This window comes from Penicillium manginii (assembly GCF_028828005.1).
Source record: "Penicillium manginii strain IBT 31320 chromosome Unknown utg000004l:1.0-7231830.0:1.0-7236170.0, whole genome shotgun sequence".
Classification (NCBI taxonomy): Eukaryota; Fungi; Ascomycota; class Eurotiomycetes; order Eurotiales; family Aspergillaceae; genus Penicillium; species Penicillium manginii.
Window position 1 is genome coordinate 1,687,806 of NW_026643105.1, and position 26,463 is coordinate 1,714,268.

General features: G+C 47.1%; 9 protein-coding genes across 9 annotated transcripts; 5 read left to right on the plus strand and 4 right to left on the minus strand.

Moving 5' to 3' along the window:
* Nucleotides 1–1,019: 1,019 nt before the first annotated feature.
* N7533_004333 (DNA-dependent ATPase RAD26) lies at nt 1,020–4,552 on the plus strand (the record flags this gene model as incomplete). The annotated part of the gene is made up of 3 exons (XM_057100983.1): nt 1,020–1,133; nt 1,195–1,268; nt 1,336–4,552. 3 exons carry the CDS (start codon nt 1,020–1,022, stop codon nt 4,550–4,552), a joined length of 3,405 nt encoding a protein of 1,134 aa, XP_056960613.1.
* Nucleotides 4,553–5,955: 1,403 nt separating this feature from the next.
* On the plus strand, nt 5,956–6,537 carry N7533_004334 (uncharacterized protein; the record flags this gene model as incomplete). Its single annotated transcript, XM_057100984.1, has 2 exons — nt 5,956–6,340; nt 6,419–6,537. 2 exons carry the CDS (start codon nt 5,956–5,958, stop codon nt 6,535–6,537), a joined length of 504 nt encoding a protein of 167 aa, XP_056960614.1.
* A 387-nt stretch (nt 6,538–6,924) lies between these two features.
* Nucleotides 6,925–7,894, minus strand: N7533_004335 (SDR family oxidoreductase; the record flags this gene model as incomplete). The annotated part of the gene is made up of 3 exons (XM_057100985.1): nt 6,925–7,304; nt 7,367–7,548; nt 7,614–7,894. The coding sequence occupies 3 exons, from the start codon at nt 7,892–7,894 to the stop codon at nt 6,925–6,927; spliced, it is 843 nt and encodes a 280-aa protein (XP_056960615.1).
* Nucleotides 7,895–10,553: 2,659 nt separating this feature from the next.
* Nucleotides 10,554–12,528, minus strand: N7533_004336 (putative MFS alpha-glucoside transporter; the record flags this gene model as incomplete). The annotated part of the gene is made up of 7 exons (XM_057100986.1): nt 10,554–10,688; nt 10,738–10,842; nt 10,910–11,637; nt 11,723–11,807; nt 11,929–12,056; nt 12,112–12,440; nt 12,491–12,528. The coding sequence occupies 7 exons, from the start codon at nt 12,526–12,528 to the stop codon at nt 10,554–10,556; spliced, it is 1,548 nt and encodes a 515-aa protein (XP_056960616.1).
* Nucleotides 12,529–14,762: 2,234 nt separating this feature from the next.
* Nucleotides 14,763–16,696, plus strand: N7533_004337 (uncharacterized protein; the record flags this gene model as incomplete). Its single annotated transcript, XM_057100987.1, has 4 exons — nt 14,763–14,923; nt 14,985–15,335; nt 15,397–16,416; nt 16,468–16,696. The coding sequence occupies 4 exons, from the start codon at nt 14,763–14,765 to the stop codon at nt 16,694–16,696; spliced, it is 1,761 nt and encodes a 586-aa protein (XP_056960617.1).
* A 1,112-nt stretch (nt 16,697–17,808) lies between these two features.
* Nucleotides 17,809–18,091, minus strand: N7533_004338 (uncharacterized protein; the record flags this gene model as incomplete). The annotated part of the gene is made up of 2 exons (XM_057100988.1): nt 17,809–17,984; nt 18,022–18,091. 2 exons carry the CDS (start codon nt 18,089–18,091, stop codon nt 17,809–17,811), a joined length of 246 nt encoding a protein of 81 aa, XP_056960618.1.
* Nucleotides 18,092–19,119: 1,028 nt separating this feature from the next.
* Nucleotides 19,120–21,296, plus strand: N7533_004339 (glycoside hydrolase family 32 protein; the record flags this gene model as incomplete). The annotated part of the gene is made up of 3 exons (XM_057100989.1): nt 19,120–19,524; nt 19,585–19,904; nt 20,078–21,296. 3 exons carry the CDS (start codon nt 19,120–19,122, stop codon nt 21,294–21,296), a joined length of 1,944 nt encoding a protein of 647 aa, XP_056960619.1.
* A 1,257-nt stretch (nt 21,297–22,553) lies between these two features.
* On the minus strand, nt 22,554–24,351 carry N7533_004340 (sugar porter family MFS transporter; the record flags this gene model as incomplete). Its single annotated transcript, XM_057100990.1, has 4 exons — nt 22,554–22,956; nt 23,024–23,807; nt 23,869–24,194; nt 24,254–24,351. 4 exons carry the CDS (start codon nt 24,349–24,351, stop codon nt 22,554–22,556), a joined length of 1,611 nt encoding a protein of 536 aa, XP_056960620.1.
* A 1,032-nt stretch (nt 24,352–25,383) lies between these two features.
* On the plus strand, nt 25,384–26,456 carry N7533_004341 (uncharacterized protein; the record flags this gene model as incomplete). The annotated part of the gene is made up of 4 exons (XM_057100991.1): nt 25,384–25,596; nt 25,668–25,957; nt 26,037–26,250; nt 26,331–26,456. 4 exons carry the CDS (start codon nt 25,384–25,386, stop codon nt 26,454–26,456), a joined length of 843 nt encoding a protein of 280 aa, XP_056960621.1.
* Between the last annotated feature and the right edge of the window lie 7 nt (nt 26,457–26,463).

The window sequence follows — 26,463 nt, forward strand, 5'->3', positions numbered from 1 at the left end:
TAAAGGTCTTCATGTCCGCCTCATCAGGTCCCCTGAAATCCTCGTTCTCATATCTTCCATTTTCTTCTTGACTACTCTTTCCATATTTGCTCTTTCGTCTTCGGTGAGAAGTGAGAAGATCTATCCGCTTTTTATAACGGTCGTCTTCAGTGCTCGGCTACCAAGCTTTTCCCCATTAGATGTTCGATGTATTCCATAATGATGAAAGGACGAAGGCCGAGAGGGATTTCCTCCTTGGTACCCTAATGCAGTAGGAATGGCACTCGAATCGTCATATGCTGTTGAATATAGCTCATTATATGAGCCCTATTGTGCACCTTCTCTTCAGTTGAAGTATTGTAGCACCGAGTTTCGGAAATCGAATGATTGCAGAACCGTTTTTTCAAACTTCATTCTGAAGGTCACATTGAACACCCCAGCTATTTGGATCACAGATCTCACCGCGATTTCTTCTTCTATGTTTCACGATAAATTGTCCTATAGCCACAAAACCATCTTCCTGAAATAATATGTGTATCCCAGGCGTCCTGATGGCCTCACTCTGCTCCCACGGGGCATCGTCGAAGCACATGCGAGTCCGCATATTTGAAAGTACGGTGAGATGGAAAGGAACACGGTCACTTTAGGTGCTTGATAAATGAACAATCGAAGAGGACAAAGCCTCAATGTTAAAGCGGTGACCACTAGGCTAGACATTTCAACACACCGACTTCTGGGCGTTCGCTAACTACTGTAGGTGGTATATGCATGAGCAAATCAGGCAGAAACCCTCGAATTTAGGCAACAATCTAGATGACTCATCTATCATGTGAGCGGGCGGCTCAAATGGGCGGTGGGGTATTCTGCCACCTTCCGATAAGCAGTGGTTTCCATGGTCGATTTGCCATTTCTCGACATGAATTCGTTCCATCCTGCTTGACCCAAGAAGCAAGATGTTTGCTCGAACATCGGCTTGATAGTCTGAATCTTTCTTTGGGCTGACAAGATTCATTCGCTTCTTTTCAACACGTTCGCCAACCATGGCATCTCCCGGCGCAACCGATGCGCCAGTGGCGGATGAGGCGAGTCGCCTACAGGAGCTAAATGCAGACGTTCGAAACCAGGACGATCTCGAGAGAGATATCACTCGACAGGTATATATCACCTCGAGGCATCAGATACCATTTAGTTCACAGAGCGCTTACTTTCCGAAAGGCAGACAAGATTCTAGCGGAAAAGGCCGAGGAAAACGACGCGAAAAGACTTGAGAAGGTTTTGGCCGATAAAGAGTGAGACTCGATACCCCAGGAACCCATATTACGTACGAAATGGTATATACTAATTGCCTTTATTCAGAAAAGTAGACGCTCAGATTAGACAAGCCCGCCAACGCCTCGCCCAACATGTCAATGCCAGCACTCGACATCGCCTCGAAAACGAACTCAGAAAACAGGAGACTCGCCGAATAGATTTGCTCAAGGATGTGAAGGATATAACAGATCGCATCGACGAACGGCGGAAATCCAAGGAGAATGGAGCGGGCAGTCATGGCCCAGGCAGATTGCCAAACGAGACGAGGCGCGATTATCTTCTTCGGACCGGCAAGATCACACCTTTCGACCTGATGACTGCTGCAGGTCCCGATGGCCAGCCCTCTACACTTCAGGATGCCCTTGTTGACATCGAGGATCAACATGATGAGCAGGAAGAACAAAAGAAGGCAGAGCTCGAACCGGAGGCACACCGATTTCTTCATCGGCCTGGTATGGATTTCGACCAAACCAGCGAAAGCAGCTGGACGGAAAGCAGTGGGAAGCGCAGGAGGGTGGAAAAAAGAAAAACCAAGAAACAATCAAAATCCCGATCGAGCTCTGTGGACTCTTCGGAGAGCTATGTCGCTTCGGAAACTGGTAGTGTCATTTCCGAGGACGAGGAATTCATGCCAGATACAACCCCCGAGGCCACATCTACCCGCAAGCGTAAGAAGGGCAATGCAGAGACCGAGCTCGAAGATCTGAGTGGGGTGGACGACGGCAACGAAAGACTTTATCAAAAGCGCCTTCTGGACTGGACGACTCGACGGAGTGCTGCTCGCCGGCGTGCTCAAGGGGACGACGATGATGATGGTGATGATGATGACCGAGGCGAATGGCTCAAGTCACATCCCTCAGAGCCCGATATGGAGCTTCCAAATGGACTGCGGGTTCCCGGTGATATCAGTCGTTTTCTCTTCTCCTACCAACGAACCGGTGTCCAGTGGCTCTGGGAGCTGCACCAACAAGCGGTTGGCGGTATCATCGGAGACGAGATGGGCCTTGGAAAGACAATCCAGGCTATCTCATATCTCGCGTCGCTGCATCATAGCGGTATGCTCACAAAACCTGCAATTGTCGTATGTCCCGCGACACTCATGAAACAATGGGTGAATGAGTTTCACCGCTGGTGGCCGCCATTCCGGGTCTCTATTTTGCACTCTTCGGGTAGCGGTATGATCAACCTGGGGAAGGAAAGCAGTCGGGAAGACGCTCTCACGTCTCAATTGATGGGCACCTATGGTGACAAGCGATTGACGCAAGGTCAAAAAGCGGCCAAGAAAATCATCGACCGTGTCAATCGGGACGGCCATGTTTTAGTCACCACCTACTCTGGTCTTCAGTCATATGCCGATGCTCTGGTGGATGTCGAATGGAGTTGTGCCATTCTCGACGAGGGTCACAAAATTCGCAACCCGGATGCTGGTATCACTTTCAGTTGCAAGGAGCTTCGCACTCCCCACCGTATAATTCTCTCCGGAACCCCCATGCAAAATAGTTTGGTTGACTTGTGGTCCCTCTTTGACTTTGTTTTCCCAATGCGTTTGGGAAATCTGGTCAATTTCAAAAATTCCTTCGAGATCCCCATCCGACAAGGTGGGTACGCATCGGCGACAAATTTGCAGGTCCAAACTGCCGCCAAGTGCGCAGAAACCTTGAAAAGTGCCATCAGCCCCTACCTTCTTCAACGCTTCAAGGCCGATGTGACTGCCGACCTTCCCAAGAAAACCGAGCAAGTTATATTTTGCAAGCTCACCGAAACTCAGCGTACCATCTACAAACGGTTCCTCGGCTCTGATGATATGCAATCCATTATTAGAGGGAAGAGGAATTCTCTTTTTGGGATTGATATTCTTAGGAAGATTTGCAATCATCCTGATCTGGTTGACCATGCCTTGCGATCTCATGAAGCAGACTATGGCAGGGGGGAGCTTTCTGGAAAGATGCAAGTCCTGAAAGGGTTACTTGAGGTATGGAAGGATACTGGACATAAGACATTGCTTTTCGCACAGACACGTCAGATGTTAGATATCATCCAGAAGTTTCTCGGAATTTTAGGAGGGTTCAACTTTCGTCGGATGGACGGCAGTACTCCGATCAAAGATCGCCAAAACATGGTCGATGAATTCAACAAAAGCCCGGACCTCCATGTCTTCCTCCTTACTACCAGAGTGGGCGGAATTGGTGTGAACCTGACAGGAGCTGACCGCGTCATTATTTACGATCCTGATTGGAACCCGTCTACTGATATGCAAGCTCGCGAACGTGCATGGCGACTTGGCCAGAAACGCGATGTTACCATTTTCCGTCTCATGACCAAAGGCACAATCGAGGAAAAGATCTATCATCGGCAGATCTTTAAGCAATTCTTGACCAATAAAATTACTCGTGATCCGCAGCAACGAGAAGGATTCCAGCTCAGCGACCTTTACGACTTGTTCACGCTGGGAGACGAAAACGATAAAGAATTAGAAACAGTGAAGCTCTTCAAAAACGCCGAAGTGGCCTACCAGGAGGAAGAAGCCTCGGCGACAAACGGCGGCGGTTCAAAGAAGTCTTCTCTTGTCAAAACGGAAGACGTCAGTACCGTTCAAGGGGTTGCAAACGTGGAAGAGTTCAAAACCAAAGACGAAAACATCGACGAGAACGGCAACGTCAAAACTGCGGAGGACCGCATCATGCATGGCATTTTTTCACGATCAGGTGTCCATGCTGCGGTCGAGCACGATCACATTGTGAACGGCAAGCGTGCTATACGTTCAGATCCCAAAATCATCGAAGCCGAAGCTCGCAAGGTCGCTGCAGAAGCCGCCGCGGAACTCCGTCGGGCTGAAGAGACTGCCCGCTCCACTCCAATCGGTATCCCGACCTGGACAGGCCAGTTTGGTATGGGTGGTCGATCCGATTTCGCAACTGGCAGCTCAGCGCGCCCGGCAGGAGCAGGTCCTTCATCTGCAAGTCTTCTCGGCAGGCTCAACCCTGCAGCATCTGTTGGTGGCAGCTCCAGCCCTGCGGGATCATCCCGAATGCCCCGTGGAAAGGATTTCATACCGATGATCCGAGATTTCCTGGTTTCTCGCCGCGGGCCCGTTCCCACGCAGACTATCATTGAGAAATTCAATCATTTTTGCCCGAACGATCAGCGTGTGCGCGAGTTTCAGGAGACGCTGAATATTGTGGCTGCCTTGAGCAAAGACCGGGCTGGCCGTGGTGTTTGGACTTTGAAGCCAGAATTCTCCAAGAATCCTGACAGAAGATGAAATGTCCAACTCGATTGCATGGCTTGGAGAAGCAAGCTTTAGAACTTGACTCGGAGATTCGCCGTTTGAAAGAATGGATGTACGATACAGAAAGCTAACGATGTGATGACCGGAAATACGATAAACGAAGAAAGAGGACCATGTCTCCTCGGTACAGATTGTACATCATTTAAAAAGCCTGTAACAGTAGCACTATCTATTCGGATTGCCGAAAACAGGTGCGAATTAGCAAAATCCATACAGATCTGGCTGTCGGTCCTCTCCTCTGACAGTCTTCCCTGTGGTCGGATTAATTAGGAATTGATTTTCTTCAGATTTTGTACTGTGGAATCGTACTTTTTCCAAGGTTCTTCATGCTCCGTTTTCTTCACTTGCTACATCATTTATCTCCCATTTCAAGGCAGCCTCGGGACTTTTCTAAGGGTGAGTGGGGCGAAACGGCGGTTGGATGAGAACATTGTGGATATTTTATGATCAAGATCGCTGGAACGGTTCAGGGGGGTTCACGCCAAGATGCTCAATGCTCAATTTCCCATGGAAATCCCTTTTTGCTGTGGTCGGAAAGATTGAAAAGCACACTCATAAGGCAGTTGAGAAAAGTGAAAATGTCTTGGTTCCATCAAGAAGATAATGACATTTCCACTTGTTTCGCTTTGATCGACGTCGCCCCTCACAACTAGCACCGATATAGAGAATTAAAGTCTGGCTTTAAAATAGCAAGATCGTTGAAAGGATAGATCAAATCCAACATCACCCAGGAGACCACGGCACAGCACATCCAACCCCTGCGTTGTCTCGGATTTCAGGTCGGCTCCACGAGTGCCACTGCCGGCGGGGGAAGATCTTCAGTCTATGTCCGCCCTGACTGGTGAACCCTGAGACCCTCTAGTGAGGATCTGCAGCTGCGGTGGATCAGCGGGGGCGAATTTACCTCAGACGCTGACATCAGTGACGCAGAGCAGTGTCTGTCTTAATAAAACAATGGCACATAGTGTTCAAGTTGTGAAAGGAGAATGCGAAATAACCACCGGAGATGCGCTCTCAATATCTAAGATTGGGATTTTCCCATCATAGCTATACAAACCTGATACCACTCCGCATCAATCCAAGGCACAACCGCCTTTTCAACACCTTCGACCCAAGGGTCGGGTCGCAGATCGACGTGGGGGTAAGGCTCAATGGTTAAATCGGGTGGTCGGAAAGTGGCGCATCCACCAAAGACACCACTGGCATTATATTAGTAGATCGTTCCTGCATAAATAGAACGTCATGGCCCCGTCATTCGCACCTATAGAACAAAACATTCCTTTAGAGACTTCTCACCTCGTCTCAACACTCATCTTCCAACACCCATCCCCTACCATCTAACTCCGGCCATTTTCCCGGCCTACATCAATCCCAAAATGAAGTTCGTCACTAGCCTCGCCATCCTGGCCACCGCCGCCGCGGTCTCCGCTAGCCCTGTCCAGAAGATCTTCAATTTGGTCACCTCCGGAGCTTCAGATGATAGTAACAACGGTCTATACCTTTCCACCGAGCACGAGGACCCCTTGAACAGCAAGGCCGTTTTCCGGGAAAAGACCGATGCGGCTGACTTCTACTTTACCAATGGCACTGTCCGCTACGATGCGCCTAACGGTGCGCCTTACGCTATTGCTCTGATTCCCGGGGAAGACCAACAGGGCGATGTGGAGATTAGCGTTAGCCCGACAACTGGCAGCCGGGGATTTCGCTTGACGAGCGAGAAGCAATTGAAAACTTCTAACAAGGATTTTGGTGGTTGGTTGGGTAAGTTAATACTTTCATTTTCCTTGATTGGCTCAAAACCTGGGCAAAGAATAACTTACTGACGGGTATCCTTTACAGTGTGTGATGGAGATGATGACCTCCAGGGCCTGTTCTACGAGAACAGCAGTGCAGGAAATGATGTCCCGGAAGGCTGTGACGCCGTGCAGCTGGATGTCATTTACAAGACCTCTTCCTAGAGGTCTGTTTATATGAGAAACTGAAATCTTCATTTTGGGTTGGATCTTGGCGGAGTTGGACTTTTTCTCACTTGTACATTCTTTTTCATACTACTATCTGGGCTTATAGCGTTAGATAGATGAGCGTTACGATATATCAAATTTATTGCGGCTATTTTACCACTCGACTCATAATGTGCGTTACCTGTTGTAGCTGAAAATCCCCACAGTTGCTTTCTGTAGAACAGCTAAAGTTGTAAGGAGTTAAAAATCAACTGAATTGTAAATCGATGTCGTGCCCAAGGAATAGGAAAAGACTAGAGGGTTGTGAATTTCGACTCGTGCACTAAGTTTTGTTCCTGAACGAGCACACCCAGAACCATTTAACCGAAAGATTGACAATTATCACTAAAGATCGGTCGATTTTGACAATATTTCCCACTCATTAATTTCCCGTAGGGTATTTTCGCACTTTTTGCGAATGAGCTCAATAGCATCGGACCCCAGGGGCAATGAACTCGGCCATGTCTTCGTCATAGCTCCATGATCTCCTTTAACAACATCAATGATTAGATTGACACCTTTTTTCGGATCCCCAAGCTGCGTGCCGTTCAAGTCCGTAAAAGCCTTGTCCATATCTTCCGATAGTTGGCGATAGTCCTCAATGTGTTTTTCAACAGACTTGGAGTTTTGCCAGGATAAAAGGTCGGTCATAAATGTGCCCGGCTCAATGAGGAGTGTCTTCAACCCCAGTGGTTCTACCTCTTTGGAGAGGGAATCGACAGCATCTGATGGAAATGTCAACCAAGATGGTCCCGCAGTATGATAATGTCTCACCCAAATCACATACAATGAATCGCAGCCTTGGAAGCGGCATACGTTCCGACAGTTGGAGCGCCATCCCATGCGACCATAGATCCAATGAAGACAATGATTCCGGCTTTTCTTCCTCTCATGTGCGGCAAGAATGATCGGGTGGTGTTTAGTGTCCCGAAAACGTTCGTGTTGAATTGCTTGAACCATTGATCGTGGCTAGATAGAGGCATTGCCTTTAGATCCTTGAAGTAATCCAGAAAAAGGAAGATATACTATCATACCTGGTTTCTTCAATCGTACCAAATTGCACATATCCGGCATTGTTGACGAGGATATCAATCCTCCCATAGACTGCGATCGCCTCTTCAGCCTTGCGATTTAGCTCCTCCTGAGGCGCAGTTACGTCCAACTGTAAGGTTGCAGCTCCGAGTTCTTTCAAAGAAGAAAGTCGGTCTAACTGTCGAGCTGTGGCGATAACTTTGTCCCCGCGACCTAGTACAGCTCTGGCAAGCTCATGACCTAGACCCGACGAGGTTCCTGTGATGAGCCAGACTTGAGACATAGTATCGGTCGGAAATTTGACTTTCCGAGGAAGATAAAAGAAAAGTTTTGATGCCAATAGGCGCCTGTTTCTGAACAGAAATGGTACTACTTATGTTAAATCTATGCTGTGGAATAGATTGTTTCGGTTGGGGCTCGCCCGAGAAGTTTCGGGACTGCCGTCGGATTTCGGGGCTACATACATCATAGCATAGCACGGTCTTGCACTGCAGTACGCCACAATAATTTTCCTGTATATGATATGATGCTCTGAAATTAAGACAAGACTGGTCGCTGGGTGTTTGAGATTAGAAGGTAGCAGCAAAAAGGGCAAAAAATCAAGTATAGCGCTTTTTTGACGAGGCTGTCGACGCCGAATGGCTTTGGAGCCATGGCAATTCTGCATATTCAGTCTTCAAATGACCCGAAAGTGGTTGCAATTGATGACAAAACTATAGTTTCTGCCTAAGATTAGCTACGCCTGGTAAGAGTCTCGGCAATATCACTCGTAAATTGAGCAAACCTGCGTCTGATGGAATATTCCGGTCGAAGCTGCACTGGGTCAGCAAAGTCCTGGGAAATCTGTACGCGGGAGTGTTACATTTTCTCGGTGACGTTGTACGTCGCTCAGAAAGTTTGAAGAAAAGAAGATGCAGTTAATGCAAGTCTTTTGTGGTCAGGATCGCCCTCTTGAAGAACGGATGGCAATGGTGCAGCTTTTCCCTCGTGAAAAGGAAACAGCAGCGGAATGGAACTTCCTCCCCGAGTTTTTGGTAGAATAGAGTCCCTGACAGACAAGAAGATGGATCACCGTAGTAGTTCAGTAGAAAAACGACCACTGGAAAAACGACCACTGGAAAAGCAACCGCAGAAAGTACGCGGTAGGGGGGGGGGCGGAGATGAGATATTTCGATGGTACAGGTTGTTGATGCGGTGGAAGCCGAACCCAAAACCAGTGTGAAACGCGAAGGAAGTAATATTGGTGCTGTATCCGTCAAAGGCAGCTATGAATGAATGACATTCACGGAAATAACAACAGCGAACTGATTGTGAACCACAGCATTAGAATCGAGGTGGTGGAAGTGAATTTGAACTTGATGACTGGCGAGTATTCCAAGGTTGCAGTTTCCAATCATTCCCCTCTCTCACTTGACGGAGAATTATGGTCTCTCAGTAGTTGCCCGGAAGAATCAGCCACAATTTCGATGTATGATGCTGAAGCATACATAAGATTTTCTTTCTCAATCAAACCATCTTTCTGCTTCACCCAGCATCGTTTCCCAACCTCCATTCATTCATTACTCGGCCCTTTAAAATCCAGGTAATTTGTACCGTACTCCTCCAACTCGAGTCTAAGGAGACTTTGCTGATATCAGAATCAATATAGTATCATTTAGAGGAATCAAGAACTTTGTCAAAGTGTGTGAGTATGCCTGCTCTCCTGATGAGGATACTTCGGCTTCTTCCACGAGAGAACCTAATAGCCCGCCCCTGACCAAGGAAATCTGCCTCGATTGGATTGTGCTGGTAAAATAAATGCCAAGTTGAACTAATCTTGATAAGACCGTTCGATTGATTCACCCAATTCATATAAATAACAAAGTGGAACAAGGGACGAAAGCCATCGGCCAAAGCCTGATAAATAAAGGCCCAGGCGAGGGAGAATGCCGCCGAAATCATGGAGGAAAGCCCGCTGTGGGTTTAATCTGCAAATGACCGGGGAAGAGAAAGGGATGGAGAGGTAATAAAGTAATTACAAGGGCCTAGTCTCTTTGCACTCAATACCCGAGTAGGTAGCGCTGATTTCTTGGTTGGAAGAGACTCGGATGGATACCTAGGTACTACTATGTAGCAACGATAAGTATTTTTACCCATTTGTGTACGAAATCTAGTTCAAGTACCTACCTATGTATATCCAAAACTTCTAACACGGCCCGAGGTCGCTAGCTCCCATGTACTTTGTTTAAAGCAAAGATTGCCATGCTATCCGTGTCTTCCTTCTTGAAAATAAATCGTAAAGATCAGCACTTACAAAGAAGATCTTCTTGGCCGGGGCGCAAGAGTCCCCGGCGTGTCCGTAGCCCAGGTGTTCAAATCCTTCCAGATACTTGATTACTAGAACTCAAACAGCCTTGGCACTGAATGATACAATCATCGATACCGTCTTTGATTGTCCCAATATCCCCGCACGATCAAGGTAGTCCGGAGAAGTATCGGGGAAACCCAGTCTTACCGACTTGGCTGTGGGGAAATCATATTATACTAAATTAAAAGATTGTCCGATTTTTCTCCGTATCGCGATTTTACCAAGATCGCTGAACACAGAATTATGGCCTCATGCGGAAACGTACCTGGTTACCGGGGATCCCTTCCCATGATAGTTAGTGGTGTATTTAACATCCTGATGTGGAGAAAGACGCAAACATAGGCCAAGGCAACGCTCAGTTCGGGATTGCGGTTCAAGACTATTATTTTGAAGTAAAAATGAGCCTATGGAGACAATGAAATTTAGAGTTGAACAGGACCTCCGGGTCGTAGTCCCGGTTGCCTACCAGCAATGCCTTCGTCAATCTATAAAACCTTGGCCTTCCCTCTTTCCCTGTCGGCTGGGATCATCCTCTATTCACTTAAATTGCAATTACGATCATTCCGATTCTAAGCCTCCAGTCGAAGATCCGTCACTAAAAATTGACGCCATTGGTGTCCGCTTTCACCTCCCCGATAGCGATGTGTGGAGTCTCCTTCGCCTTTTGCTTGAAGTGGCGTGGTTTCACCTTATGAAAAAATAGTTCGTCGAGTTTCTCGGGGGATATTCCCTGGACAAGCCATCAGCGTATATCCAGTGCAAATTATGTTTAGATTTACCTTGGTTTCTGGGAACAGGAAGAAACCTCCGATGGCAGCCATTAAGCCAGTGCCCAAGAAAATGAACCCTACCTTTCCTCCGAGATTGCCAGTGTCAGGGTTAATCTTCACGAAACAATTAGCAGCGGCCGGTGGTGTCTTTTAGATAGTGGAGCAAGGAATCAAGATATACCATGTAAGGAATAGTGAACTGCATTATAAGGCCCCATATAGCGTTCGAGATTGTGACCATGCCCTGAGTGGCGCCACGCAAGCGCATGGTGGCGATCTCCGATGCCAGTACAAATCCGGTAGCTCCAATGGAAATCTGATAAATGATAGCCCAGACGTATATAAAAGCAATTATTCCTGTGCTCGCTTTAGTGCGGTTGGGGATACACCCCATGATCCCAATAAGCAGAAGAAGAAAGCAAAGGACAAACTGAGACCCGACAATCAAACTTCGGCGACCGACGATCTCAGTGAGTGGAAAAGCAGCCATGCTCGCAAGAAGCATGAGAACATAAAGAGCGACAGATGCGTTGAAATAGTCATTGATGCCGATAAGTTTAAGAAAGTATGTAGCATACCCTATAACAAAACTCGCACCAATCATTTGTTGAGCACTGGCTGCAAAGATAGCCGTCAGTGTTCGTCTGAGATTAGTACCTCGGAAGCAATCGACCTCAGCAGAGAAGTTGATGCCGCATATTCGCCAATGGTGATTTGAATCAAGATCGCCATGAAGAAGTCTTGTAACGCGAATCTCTTCTTGCATGCGATTGATTTCGAGGTCATAAAACGATACATCATTGATTCCGTAAACAACTTTAAGGGATTCCCTGCTCTTGGCTATCTTGCCCTGACGAATTAGCCAGTAAGGAGACTCTGGGAAGAACAGCCATCCAGATAAGAGAATGACTAGTAAGCATTGCTGTCAGAGTGAAAGATCTCCTCGAAGCATATCTTGAAGCAAGACCCGGGGGGAGGGGGTCACAGGACTCACTAGGGAAAGTGTACATTGAGACAACAGGTAGCCACCATTGCCTACATTGCGGAGTTAATATAGTCAGAGCTGTAACTTGGAAGTCCTAGGTATGTGATTGTATCTGACCATTCAGTTGCCAGATAGCAGCTGACTTTTGACACAGTCACACTAAACAATGTAAGGAATTATTAGTCAAGATTTGAGATCATAATAACGATGGTTACCAACATAGCAAATTGTCCGAATACGATACTCGTATTGAAGAAGCAGAGAAAGAATCCTCGGAGTTCGGGCTGACAGGTCTCCCCGACCCAAAGAGGAGAAATAGTAAACATCATGCCAACGGCAATGCCTGTTTACACGTCAGCAACGAAAGATTGGAGGTTATGACGGATATAGGAAGTTACCATTGATACCACGACCAGCGAGGTGTACCTTCCAATTATCTGCCAGCTGCTGAAGGAAGATTCCCCCAACAGAAATGAAGGCAGCCACCAGAATTCCAGGCTTCCGCCCAAACCTTTCAAGCAGCGGCACGAATATAAAGCTCGAAATGATTTCACAAGCGGGAGTGATAGAGTTCCAAGCAGACAAATAATGAGCTGGAATCAGATAGCTACCGTCAGTCTGCAGATGGCCGAACTTCTTCTGAAACTGAGGCAAAGCAGCTAACTGGCCACCGGCAACAACATCGTAGCCCTGCATAACCACACCGCTGGATATCCAAAGGGCTGATCTGAACGGGTTAGAATTGTCCCTATGATAGAAATATAAGTAAGCGCATACTCACACCACAGCATAAACCGCCATTGCACTTTCAGCATCTGCCACCTATTGGCGGGGCTGGTGACTGAGTACTTGTCTCTGTAGGATGAGCCTTCAGTTAGGTATTCAAATAGTACCGATCAATGAGCCAAAGTGTATCAAGGGAACCCATACATGGCCGCCATCGATTCTCACTTATCAGTAGTGACTCGAGTAACAGAGAGGGGGTCTTCACAACTCCGATCTGTCGAGATTCCCTGGAGATTCCAGGTGGTTATGTTGACATACATATTAGGGAGAGTTCTAGATGTGGAGACGAATGCCGTTATCGAGTGATTGAGAACATTGAAAATGTTATCCAACGCCACGGGAATGCGATACGAGCAAGAATAAGCGTGGGTTGCAAAGTTGAGGGAATCGGCAAGAGTACAAACGACGCGGATCGGTCTGTCTTTCCCCTTCCAGCCTCCACCGGGCCGTACTCCACCAGGTTGCGGAGAAATTGCGGGGAAACCTCACATACATAGGTAGTCTCCATTGCCCTAGGGTACCGAGCCGGCCGAATCACCAATCTTGCAGTGGATGGCTTGCAACACGCTCGGAAAGATAAATTCAGGCGAATTGGCCCACCTTGGCACCCTCATCCCTAGAGCTGGTAGATCGAGCGTTTGTAATATCATCACAAGAGAGTTTCCTCGGAGTACCTGGGGGTAGATTTGAAGCCTCGGCAAGTACGTGCCAATAAGAGCCTCTAGTTCCGGGAGCATCACTTAGAGTCTCAAGTCAAATATTAAAAGCTTTGGCCCATGGCAGATGTCAAGACCCCTCAGATTCAACCTTCGTGTATTCAGACAAACGAAACCGCTTTGATTAGCATTTGATGAGTTCTGTTATGTGTCTCATTGGCCCACCCTCCTCTGAAGTAACACGTAAATGAATTTCAAGTTTGCACTTCGTTCTTCTTACCCCTACAACTTGAACCCTTGTACAGTGAATGTCTTCTCTACGTCTGCTTCCCATCTGGACTTATTGCTACTATTGGTCATACCTAGGTATTCGTCTAGTTCGTATTCATCTGATTGAACCTGTTTGACATAATAAAAGTACGGAACAATACGGAATAAGGTTGAATAATCAATATGTTTTACGGAGTCTACCTAGTTTGCATTGGATCAGTCGGAGGTGCCTTAGGATTGGATCTGAGAAGAAGCTGTTGGATCACAACCTTGGAATTCCAGAATTTGAGCCGGGTCACGGTCTTGGCGTGTTTGGAATGGTATCAAAATTGGAAAGTTTTGATGTGCAGCCTGACATGATAGGCTGCTTAGATCTTCGCAGTAGCCACCAGAATAAGCTAGATGACCTCTTGGAGCTCGGGAGAAGGAGCTGGGCGGTCTGTTCAACAAGAGGTTCTATACTAATCAGAAGCTAGGCCAGAGAGTTAGCTTTCGGCTGGAGAATCCTCGGCGAAGGCGGCGCGCCCGGGCGCCACCAGAATATTCACTTCAGTTAATTCCAATCGAAGTTTCCCAAGTAGCAAAATAATGAAATCACTTCGGGGGAGGCCAGTGCTCGTTTAATATTTCCAGTGTTGCTGTATGCTTCTTATCCATGGATTTAGCAGAGTATTATTGATTATTGACTCGGATACTACAGCCCTTGCGTCTTATTGAGTTAAGCCCTATATTGATACGCTTGTTCTTTGACCACCGATGATAATTTCTAGTAGTAATCGAAGGCAAATAAACTTTTTCCTCGTATTCTCATGGGATTCCATGCAATTGCCTCTTTTGAAAACAACGCTCCATGCCACACGTCCTCAAATATCGAGATCGTGATTCGTTCGTTTCCGAAAGTTTTGCGGAGAATCTTTCAAGGCCTTAAACATCATTAGTTTCCCAAGCCCTTTACCCACCCTCGGAGCCCAGAGCCCCGGATCGGTACAACATTCAGGCATCCCGCATAATACATAGGTGATCCTGGACGTTGGGAACAATTAGCGACTGTCGGGCGAGTTCTTAGCTTAGATTAACAATTACGCCTGGACTGTGAAATAATCATTTATTTATCTCACCGTACCACAAATTCTACTGTAAACCGGAAGGGAACACGGCAATCCTGGCATAGGTTCTTCAAGTTGTCGCGACGCGGACCGGTCACGCCATCGACCAGTGCATTCATTCATTCGGTTTAGAACCCGCAGGGAACAGAGCTTCCAGCTTAGATCCACCGCGGATATTTGGCAGCTTTGGCGACAATTGATATCCCCTTCAGATATGATAACGCATCTACCATGAACACCACTGAGCGTCGGCGACGACGCAACATCAGCGCCTGCGACCTGTGTCGTTCCCGGCGAATCAAATGTGACGGATCAAGACCGAGATGTTCGACTTGTTCTCAACGCAATGCTGCCTGCGTTTATCCCGAAGTAGTCGAGGCCCCCAAGTCAAGGTATGATCTGTTCTGATAGAGGAGTAGGAGAAAATTGCATGAGACACTAAAATTATCCTAGACTGGAGATCGAGATGTCAACGATCCGGCATAGACTAGACAGTATCATGAAACTTTTATTTTCGGAAAACGCCCATCGAAGTTTTCTAGCAGATATGGCTCCTGTCACTGTTCCTATTTCAAGTTGGACTCGAGAACAAGATGGGAGAACCGATATGCTCCCTGAGGAAGGACTCAAATCTTCTTCAACTCCATTCATGGTGATTCAAAACCCTGCTGTTATGGACCTCCTTGGCCTCAAACAGGACCTAGCTCAACAAATGGTCGATGCCGAACGCGCGATAGTCCCAATGTTCTCTTCTTCATCGATTGAGGAAGGTGACCTGCACTTTAGCAAACTCGGCCCGAACAGGTTTGTACTGAAGAAGCACCCTTCAACCTCAGGATGATGTTTAACACTGGGTGTTTGACAGCGCCCTCGATGCCTTTTTCGATAAAATCTACATCTGGTACCCTATTCTCGGGTTTAAGCTTCGTGAGGATTTACTCAATGTCCAAATTTCCCCAACAGTAGCCTCTGAGCGCTGCCTATATTTGATAGTGGTGGCGATAGGCTCACTGGCTCAATATGACTCGCTCCAAGAGGCGCTCAGGCAGAGACCCGATGCTTTATGGATGGAAAAGGCGCTAGGTTTGCTGCCAACTGTTCTACTCGAAAGCAGTGTCAAAGCATTGCAATGTCTCATATTTCTGAGCATCTACTATCTGTGCCTGGTAAAGCCATGTCAGGCGCATGATTACATTCTGATTGCGTCCATCCGGGCACAGGACTTGCTGAAAAGAGGTAACCTCGACGCTGAGACCCAGGAGCTTGTCCGACGCGCATTCTGGGCAAATTTTTTGATCGAAAGCGAGCTATCAATACAGCTAGATCTGGCTTCCAGCGGGCTTTTGGTTCACGAGAGCGAAATTCCCCTGCCTTCCTGGTCCCAAATAGGGGATGAGGGAACATCTTCCCCATCAGACTCGACAGAAGTCTCCCCTGCTCCTTCATCCAGTACTCCTGAGTTTCCGAGTCGCCATTTCACATACTTACTGGCCGAGATTTCCATGCGACGAATGCTTCAGCGCTGTACAATATCCACTCGCAAATTGCCCTGTGGCAAGCGGATTTTTGCTCCTGCTATAGCGGCTGAGTTGGAGTTACAACTCGAACAGTGGCATTCGTACTTACCTGAATTCCTAAGTTTTGGCCTTGACTACGTCGCCGATTGCACCTCCACGCCACAACTGCTGTTTCTTCAAACCCAATATCACGCGTACAGAGCGACTATCTCCTGGCCAGCAGTATACCAGGTCATTGAAGAGGGACAGCTTGATGACATGCTACGACTAGGCTGCTTAGGATTCTATCGATCCTACAGTCTCTTCATTCTGAGTGCCGCATCTTGCATTCCACAATGCCCTCCAAATACATGGACACTTTATGCCAGGTTCGTTGAAGATTCCCCATACTGATGGCTGTGCAACTCACAATGTCCTAGTGTATTTATCATCACAATGGCCGCACTTCGAGGTACAGAAAGCCTGTCTCTGTCCTCTTTCATATCTCTGGAAGTTTTGAAGAGTTTTGATATCGCCTGTCAGCTCCTCGAGCAAACAGGGGAACTTGGACCATCGCTGCAAATGATGCAGGGTATCTTGACTGAGGCGCTAGCTAATATGTGGAGAAATTGGCATGCCTTAACTCGGCGAATGTTGGAGCAGCAATAGCCATAACACCATCCTCAGGAGTCCCACAGCCTGATGCTCTAGTAGTCTTCGGACAGACCACCATATAAGTTGTGATGTTTACACCTGGGAATTGTTAATGAAGTCAGTGTAATATAAATTATGAACTAGTTTCAATCAAGATGCGTAATTTTCATACCTTTTCCTTGACACTTGCTTCGAGTGAACGCCTCGGGAAAGCCGGCAGTAATAGATTGACCATTTGCGAAGCAGCAATTGGCACGAAATAAATCGTTCCCATTATCGGAGGATGGTGCATGCATGCAGATATTCACCAGTGAGAGTGAGGTCAGGAAGGCGAGATGTAGGTGCTTACGTCCAGCCCGTTGGGCTCTTTCATGTAGTTATTCTCGGCGATGAAATGCTATACTAGGCAAAAATGATCCACCATGACCTGAGTTGTGAGTGCGGATTGTGAGGCCAGGAACACTGCTGCTGCTACGATTCTGGTGTGGCTGTAAAGCGGTAGGTAGGTAGAATGTACAGACACCCATCGTTGTTTTGACTAAAAAAGCATTCCTGCTCTCAATATACCCTCAGTGTCGCCATTCAACATCATCATTCAAGGATCTCCTTCTCCACACAGGCCACCGGAATCTCCACTTTTGGTGTTCTTAGACTCAGTAGTTAGCCCCTAAAATCTTGGAAAATATCATGATGCAATTACCAACACAAATTATGTCTGCATATACCTGCATACTCAATTCAATTCAAGATTCTATAACCTAATTCAGCCACACTTTCAAACGTAATAGCTATGTAGGCGTTCCCTCCATCGGGAACCAGAACCATCCCAACGCCACGCCCGCAGTAACATGAGACAAGGAGATACGGCGTATTGCCATAGAAAATCGATTAATAATCCCACAAAAAGCGGTAACAGAAACCTCACAATGAATGTAATCAGTTGCTGCCATTACCCGCACCGCCATGCGGCCACTCCTATCTCCGCAATTTCCCCTCCCCGCAACAGCGGACACATTGTTATGTCGATATGCCCTGGTTCCTTCTTTAATTGTTGCTACCAAATATCTTTTGCTTCTCCGACGGTAACCTCTCGTAGCTACGGTCCATCATCTCTTCCATATGCTACATTACTGCATTGCTTCCAGCTCTTCGATGTTCGCCTCGACTTCTTGGGAATCTATATGACGGAATTGGCCCAGGGGTCCTGTTTCATACATGAATTTAGCCACGCAGCAAATGGCCTGCGAGTCCGATCCAATTGTGTTGTAATCAGTAGTCACCGGAGCTCCATCTTGTGGCGGAGCTTATGCATCAGTGTCGTACGCAGGCCGGTGTATAACGGGAACTGGAGGAGGATATGCTGGGGTGTCTGGCTCCCCTCCTCGCAGTGACACTGGCCCTACCCTGCATATTAAATATTTGCCCCTTGCATGCCCACCTGCCCTGGAAAAACAAAAGAGGAGCACCTCGGGGCATCGCGGACCACCTTGTATATTCCGCGAGAACCTCGATCTTCCATTGATGATTTAGAGGCATCATCCTAGGGACAATGCCATGCCTCGTGGGTACTATTCTAACCCACTCTATATTGCGCCTGGGATGCTAATTTGGTATAGCGCCAAACTTGTAGAAAGTGACAGGACTGCAAGCTGTACTGAGCGCGGAATATTCTTCGCCTTGGTACCTAACTCGCTTGTTATGTGTTTATGTTGGTCCTCTACACTCTCGTTGGTGAATGAACGCCATGGCACCTGGGCAGGCAATGGAAATGTTGGACTTCGGCAAAATCCTCATTGCCGAAACAAGAATGGCTTTTTCCATTTAAGGATGACAGAATTATTCTCATTCCTGATTCATCTGATTTCTCACATTTAAGTTCCCGACTATTCCATCTATAGGGTCACTAGGTCTTCTGGAAGCTGGAGTTAAACCTTCTATGCACGATACTCCCTGGCCATGGGGATTCGCCCCCACACCCAGGGACCAGCCGCGGAGATTTGAACTCCTTCCGCGATAACTTTACAGCATGCGCCCCCCCTATTGGCGCCCGTAAACGATGCCCCCGCATTCTAGAAAGATTCGCGGGGTCGATGCCGGAAATTAGCTCTAGCCCCTCCAACCCCTACAAGGTACCCGCAATTCCATCACCATCTCTCGAACCACGGTGCCTTCTTCCAACCTGGCCGAAAAGCTCGGAGATCGGAGGACCCTGCAGAATGATGGCTCCCGAACCCTATGTTCACCAAAAAGGCAGAATTAAAGGACGCTCAGTGCGGAAACCTTGGAAAAGGCCTTTCATCCAGGCTAGTGCACCTGGGCATATAAATAGCGTCATGTCCAAGCTGTTGAAACTTGAAGATTTAACACTGACAGAACACAACCCTCCATTTTTCAAACTCTTCACTCAAGAAAATCTTGCCGCTTTCTAAGGCCTCGCCATGGTGATTCAAGTTCTTAAAGCCCTTCTTTTAGGGCTAGGTGCATTCCAGGCTGTGTCTGCGGAAAGTTCTACATACACTGAGCTCTACCGCCCTCAGTATCACTTCACGCCTCCCAAAAACTGGATGAATGACCCCAATGGCCTTTTGTATCACAAGGGTATCTACCACCTTTTTTATCAGTACAACCCTGGTGGCACGACGTGGGGTGCCATTTCATGGGGCCATGCCACCAGCCGGGACTTGACTCATTGGGAGCAGCAGCCTATCGCCCTTCTCGCCCGCGGCTACCCGAACAACATCACTGAGATGTTTTTCTCCGGATCTGCAGTCGCTGATGTTGACAATACAAGTGGTTTCGGCCACAGTGGCAAGACGCCTTTGGTTGCTATGTATACTTCATATGTATGATATTCGGGTACTATTATGCTTTTTGAACCGACATAACTAACCATCATCCTCTAGTACCCTTATGCCCAGACTTTGCCAAGTGGAAAGAAAGTCCAGGCAAATCAGCAAGCCCAGTCTATTGCCTATAGCCTCGACGATGGCACGACTTGGACGACATATGATAAAGCAAACCCAGTGATTTTGGACCCTCCCGCCCAATATTCAGATCAGATTCTCAACTTTCGTGATCCTAATATCTTCTGGTACAAGCCGACGAAGAAGTGGATTGCTGTCCTTTCTTTGGCAGAGCTCCACAAGCTTCTGATTTACACATCGAAAGATCTTAAGAACTGGACTCTTGCCAGCGAATTCGGACCTGTGAATGCTGTCGGGGGGTATGGGAGTGCCCAAATTTGTTCCCAATGTCTGTCGATGGTGACGACAACAATGTGAAATGGGTCGCAATGATCGGACTCAATCCTGGTGGACCCCCTGGGACTATCGGCTCGGGCACTCAATATGTTGTTGGAAACTTTGATGGAGCCACATTTACAGCCGATGCCGACAGTTTGTTTTCAGGAACCACCCTTCCACCAAGCGACAGTATTATCTTTGCAGACTTTGAAGGAACAGAAACATTTGCCGATCTTGATTGGACCCCAACTGGAGACTTAATCAACCAGTCGCCCACCAACGGCACTGTACCTGGGCAAAACCCTGTAACCGGCTACTTAGGCAAGCGCCTCGTCAATACATTCCTAAATGGGGATGCCACGACTGGAACACTCACCTCTAAACCCTTCACCATTGCCAAGAGATATATCAATTTCCTCATCAGCGGTGGCTACAACTTGAATGATACGGCCATACACTTGAAGATAGACGGTCAAATAATACGTTCTGCTACCGGCACGAATAGCGAAAACCTTGTTTGGCAGAGTTGGGATGTCAGCTCACTACAGAATCACACTGCCGTGATTCAGATTGTTGACTCTGCAACCGGCGGTTGGGGCCATATCAATGTCGACGAAATCTCCTTCTCGGACTCCGCCGTGCGAAGCCAAGTGGCTAACTGGGTAGACTGGGGCCCAGACTTTTACGCTGCCCAGGCCTACAATGGACTGGCTTTAGAGAAGCGCCTCGCTATTGGGTGGATGAACAATTGGCAATACGGTGGACTGATCCCAACTACTCCATGGCGCAGTGCAATGTCGATCCCCCGAGAATTCTCACTGACGACGATCAATGGAAAAGCCACTCTGGTGCAGGCTCCCACAGAGAGTTGGGGCTCTATCATGAGCGGGAAGGGCCTTGATCGATCCTTTCTCTCCGTTGACGAAGGCACGAAATCAATAGGCTCTGTTGGAAAGGCACTAAAGATTAAACTGAGTTTCTCTGACCGAGATCCAGCTGCGGCAGGACTTTCTCAGTTTGGAATTATTGTTCGGGCCACCCCAGACCTAAAGCAACAGACACGAGTTGGCTATGATTTTGCAACCAAGGAGGTCTTCATTGATCGGAGCAGATCTGGTAATGTCTCGTTTGATAGCACATTCCCAGACACGTATCACGCTCCCTTGGCGTCTAATGCTAGAGGCCAAATTACCCTTCAGATTTATGTGGACTGGTCTAGTGTTGAGGTGTTCGGAGGCCAGGGCGAAACTACAATCAGTACCCAGATATTCCCGAGCAATGGTGCAACAAACGCTGAGATATTCTCTATCGGAGGGAACACTAAGAACGTCCATGTTGAAATAAACAAAATCATTTCGACATGGGACAACTAGAAAGAATGAGATTGATGCTCAAGACAAGAGGCAGACTCGATTTACAGATTTGAAACTGTGATGAGGATGGATTCGGAACCCTGGTTTACCTTCAAATTACTCTAGCAGAACAAGATGAACGTTCAGATTTCAGATTTACACGGCAAAGAAATGCAACCTCACAGTTTGTAAGAAAGACGCAAGTAATCTTGAGAGACTGAAAAATTCATTTTCGAGCCAGAAAGTGAAGATAGAATTTTCCAGGCCCTTTAAATATTAGTAGCAGCCACTGTTACAGTCAACTACAGACAATCTGATAAGACTTGTGCACTTCTTGTATGACCCCAACCTACCAGTTCATTAAACCAAATGTAACTAAACAGATGATTTTACCTAATGTTATGGCACCGGTGCCTTATTTTTCTTCTTCTGATTCTACTAAATATAATTGATGTCGTTTTCTGCCACCACACTCTGCCTAATCTTTGTATCTTTAAATACGAGTACCTGAGCTACTCCTGCTGAAGCTTGAAGATTTGACCTCTTCATATAATGCTATCATTTCTAAATGCGAGACTGTTTCATTCTCCTCATAGACTCAAGGATTCTTGATGTCTTCCGGAGATGAAGTGGTACAATTTGAACATTTATCGAAATGTCAGATAGTTTCACATCCCAGGACTACGGAAGCATACCTAGGTAGTACCTTCAGGGTAGATACTATATACTAGGGAAGGTGCCCGCTAAAATGGCTGACTTTACACTATGTTCGTAGAAGTATCAAATCAGTATGCCAGGCCATCTCTAGACCATCTCAAGATTTTTTATTAATTACTAGCCCTGGAGGTACAAAATAGTACAGTATAGTAAGGTTGAAAAGAGCTCGGGACCTTCTGAACTGCAAGTTCAAGGTTTAAGGTATACTACTGTATCTTATCAATTTAGTATTCTGATGGATAGTTAGTAGATTTCTAGTACTCAGGATTTCTAAAAGGAAGTTGATTGATGATATAACAGGATAAAGATTTGAACATCTCTTGTAAGTATTGTTTGATTGTAGTTTTCTATCGAGTTCATAGAAAATGGTCCTCATTTGCATCATCAAGTTTAGCTGGCTTGGAGTCCACAATTCACCAGCTAGAACACCTTGAAATTGCCACGTGAAGCTCACCAAAGAATGCGTCTTCCACATAACTGTCCTCACAGATCGCCACTCATTCTATCGATAAAGAACCCTTCATCGGGATTACCCCTCACATACCCAAAAGGCTACTCCGCCTATTCTTCCGCAATTTTTGGCTCGTGAGACTCTCCGTGCTCCGCAATTTGGCGCTTATTTACAAGTTTGTTTGATATCTCCTTCTCCTCAGCCCAGGTGGTGGTTGGCTTCCAGCCAACACTCTTCCTAGCGGAGCTGACCTCACAGTAGAGCCTATCAACTTCCTCTAGGGTCAAGCCCTTAGTCTCATAGATCATAGTATACACGAAGGCTATGCAGAGAAAACAACAGCCAAACCAGATAAAAAAGATTTTGGATTGTAGATTCGCATTACCAGGTCCATAGTTGACCAAGTAGGGTGTAGCGAAACTCAGAGCCCAGTTAAGCAGCCAATTCGTGGCAGTTGTCATAGATAGAGACTTCGCTCTAACTTTGAGAGGGAAAATCTCTCCTGTCACAACCCTATCACGGCATTAGCTTGACCAATTCCCCGGGCGAGCACGAAGACAAGACAATATATCAAACTTACCAGGCAATTGGCCCCCAAGACGCAGCGAAGAAGAAGATATAAATGCAAATAAATGCAATGGCTGCCTGCTGAGCAGGTTGATTGTGGACAATAATATTTCCAAGGTCATCTTGACTAGTGGTCGTAGTTCCTAGGACGGCAACGAGAAGCTGGGACACAGTCATACCAATAGCTCCCACAAGCAGGACTGGACGTCTTCCCCACTTGTCAATAGCATAGAGGCCGGGAATCGTTGAACCAACGTTAACACAACTGGTAATCAGACTGATTACAAACTCATTCTTGAATCCAGAGTTCTTGAAAAACTGGGTACCGTAATAGAAGATAAAGTTAATACCAGTCAACTGTTGAAGACCCTGGAGGAAACATCCAGTCAGAAGGCGTTTTCCCAAATTACCCTTGAAACATTCAATATAACCGGCGCTTCCAAGGTCAAGTTCATATTCATGATTTGCCTGGATTTCGGCAAGTTCCGCAAGCAAAGCAGGATCATTTTCAGAAAGATGTCGGAGCCTAGCCAAGCTCCGTACAGCACCTTGATAATCATTTCTTTTAATCATGTAGCGGGGCGTTTCCGGAAGAAGAAGCATGCCGACTACAAGAACAATTGCCCATGCAAACTGCACTGCGATTGGGATTCGGTAAGAGCCAGTGTCATCACGCAAATGGGTGGCGTTATTCACCACAGCGGCCAACAAGAGGCCAACCGTGATAGCAAATTGATATGAGCCAACGATAAAGCCGCGAATCCATTTCGGGGCCGTTTCGGACTGGTAGAGAGGAACTTATCAACGTATATTTTTTAGCGCTGGGCAACTCATGTAGTAGAATAGAAAAGTACTCACTTAGCGCCGAGATCAAACCAACACCGAAGCCCGCAAAGAATCGTCCCGCTAAGAAAAGGGGAATAGCTGTCGCAACAGTTTGAAAGATAACACCAAGTGTAAAGATACCGGTCGAGAAAATCAAACCCCAACGACGGCCAATAAAATCCCCCATGGGGGCTGCCCCAAGTGCACCGAAAAAGGTGCCCGCAGATAGAATCGATACGATAGCCGAAGATTGACTGGAGGAAATCGTAAGATTACCATCAGAGCCTCTGTAACCGGTAGAGAAAAGCTTCTCCCAGTACGGCATGGCGAGAATGCCGCTTATTGTACCTGTATCATAGCTGCACCAACAATAAGCTCGAGCTTCCACACAGAGACTGGGAGGTTGTGTCCAGCTTACCCAAATAGAATACCGCCAAAGGCGACAAACCCGCTGATTAGAATGGCAGGCCATGCCTTTCCCTCAGTTCCCTCAGGCTGTTTGATCAGGAAACCCATCTCCGCCACGAATGATAGTCTGTACCGGTGACAGAAACTTGGGACAAATATCACGGAAGGCTTGTGAGCGGTGTGCAGCCAAGCTGGAATATGTAAGAACCTTGGAAATAAGGGGCAGATGATCTTGAAATGATAAAGGTGGAACGGATGAGATGTGATACTAGTATTTATAGGCAGCCCCGGGAGCGAGCTGTGGGATGTGAGCCAATAAGCCTTGGAACCTTCAAGTTGGAACTTGAAGCACCACCGAACCGGCATCCGAGAATCAAATCGTCCGATAAAATCCCGAGCATGTCATACTATTGCAGGGGCCAAAAAATGCGGAGGAGTGAAGCTTCTCCGCGATTCTCTCGGGAAGAGTCAAAGTCCTCAGGTTGGTGCGCTTCTTTGCTTTCCGTGCTGTGGCGCAAGAGCGAGGATACACCCAGTTCGGGTGACCATGTTGGACCGCACTATCTCCGTTCCTTCCGATCATTCATAGTAGTATTCGGTTATTTCTTCTCCACCGGTGTGTAGGTGTTGCTCTGTGTTCTTTAGAGTTTGGGTAGCCTTTGTCTTGGGCTAGCCTTGAGATTCTCCACATTCAGGGTTGTGGAGAGACGTTTTGACCTCTTCCCTAATGGGATCCTTGATTGGCGACAATGTCTTGCTTCTGCAATGTAATTGGACAGAGTTTTAATCTTTCCAGGAGCTCCAATCGGAGATTCGGTATTTGCCCTCGCGGAGCGACTCCTTCCCTCCGCGAGACGCTTACTTCGTCCAGTCGTCCATCCTCAACCCCCACAACCTGAGGTTTAGAACTCAGCCGCGATACCCTTTCTTGGGTTAGTCTTGAATTTCTCCACACTCAGAACCGCGGGGAAAGTTTTGACCCCTTCCATGCTCGCTTACGTCAAGAAGGGGAAACTTGAATCTATATATTTCCTACTTCAAACTCAGTGGACAGCGGACTCTTCTGTTGCTTGTTTCACTGTCAGTGGCATACAATCATGCATGTTGCATCTACAACTTGAATTTGACTGCGGCTGAATCATGACAAGCTCGAATGCTAGCGGTTTGTCCACGCTTTCGGTGCTGCATTTTCATGCTGCGAAAAGAAACGTACAACGCCCAGTCAATGGCTCTGCTCTAATATTGGAAGCCTGGTCCCAAGGCCTTATGACGGGTTCACTCGACATAATGGCTGCAGTTACTTATGCGAACATGCGACCGGGCGTTTTGCTGCACAAGCTGATATTATTAGAGGTATTGCTGTCACCATCCATCTGAAACCTTGGAATATACACCTGGGCACGCTAACCACTTCCCAATACTAGTTGATTCTGGCCTTGGCACACGGAACATTCATATTTGCCCCGGACCCTGTATATGGTTGGTATCTGGCCGCATCCGCGATTGGATTAATTATATCCTGGTCTTTGCACAATGTTATCGCGTGGATGAAAAACAGGCCGTTCATGGGGCGCAGACTGTCGCTCTTCTATGTCGGCACGATCATCCTGGCCCAGCCGTACTGGGCAACTGAGATTTATGCGAACTTTGCCTACTTCAACAATATAAATGTTACTGTTTATGAAAAAATCCGCCCCTGGGAGGCACTATTTCGGTAGGAACTTGAATTGTCTTAATCGTTTCATTCTTTATCGCTAGCTGCCAGTGTGTTGACTAACCAATGGTTGACTCAGCGACCCATGGTGGATTTATACCACCTGTAACCTTTTTTGGGTGGTCAAGGCGCACTACAACTTTGGCATCCTCGGGTTAGTACGTGAGTGCCCTCGATTCGGGCTCATGCTGGCATCAATGTGCCTCTCTATCGTCTTCATTCCCCTTGACGTTATTAGCGTGACTGGGGCATTCAGGTCCGCTATGCCAATAGGCATCAACCCTTTCTGGAAAGTGTGCATACCTTCAGCTTCTCTGCCGGAAACATTTTAATTCCTCCTATGTTTAGCGCTGACGAGTGGTGCATCCTTCAGCTATGCTTTATGTTCAAATGCCTGTGTGATATCATTATTCTGGACGATTTCAAGACTGCACTTGACAAGCTAAGTGCGAGATGGCTTATGAGGCACGGGATTCACGAAGTCCATACTTTAGGTTAGCATTTTC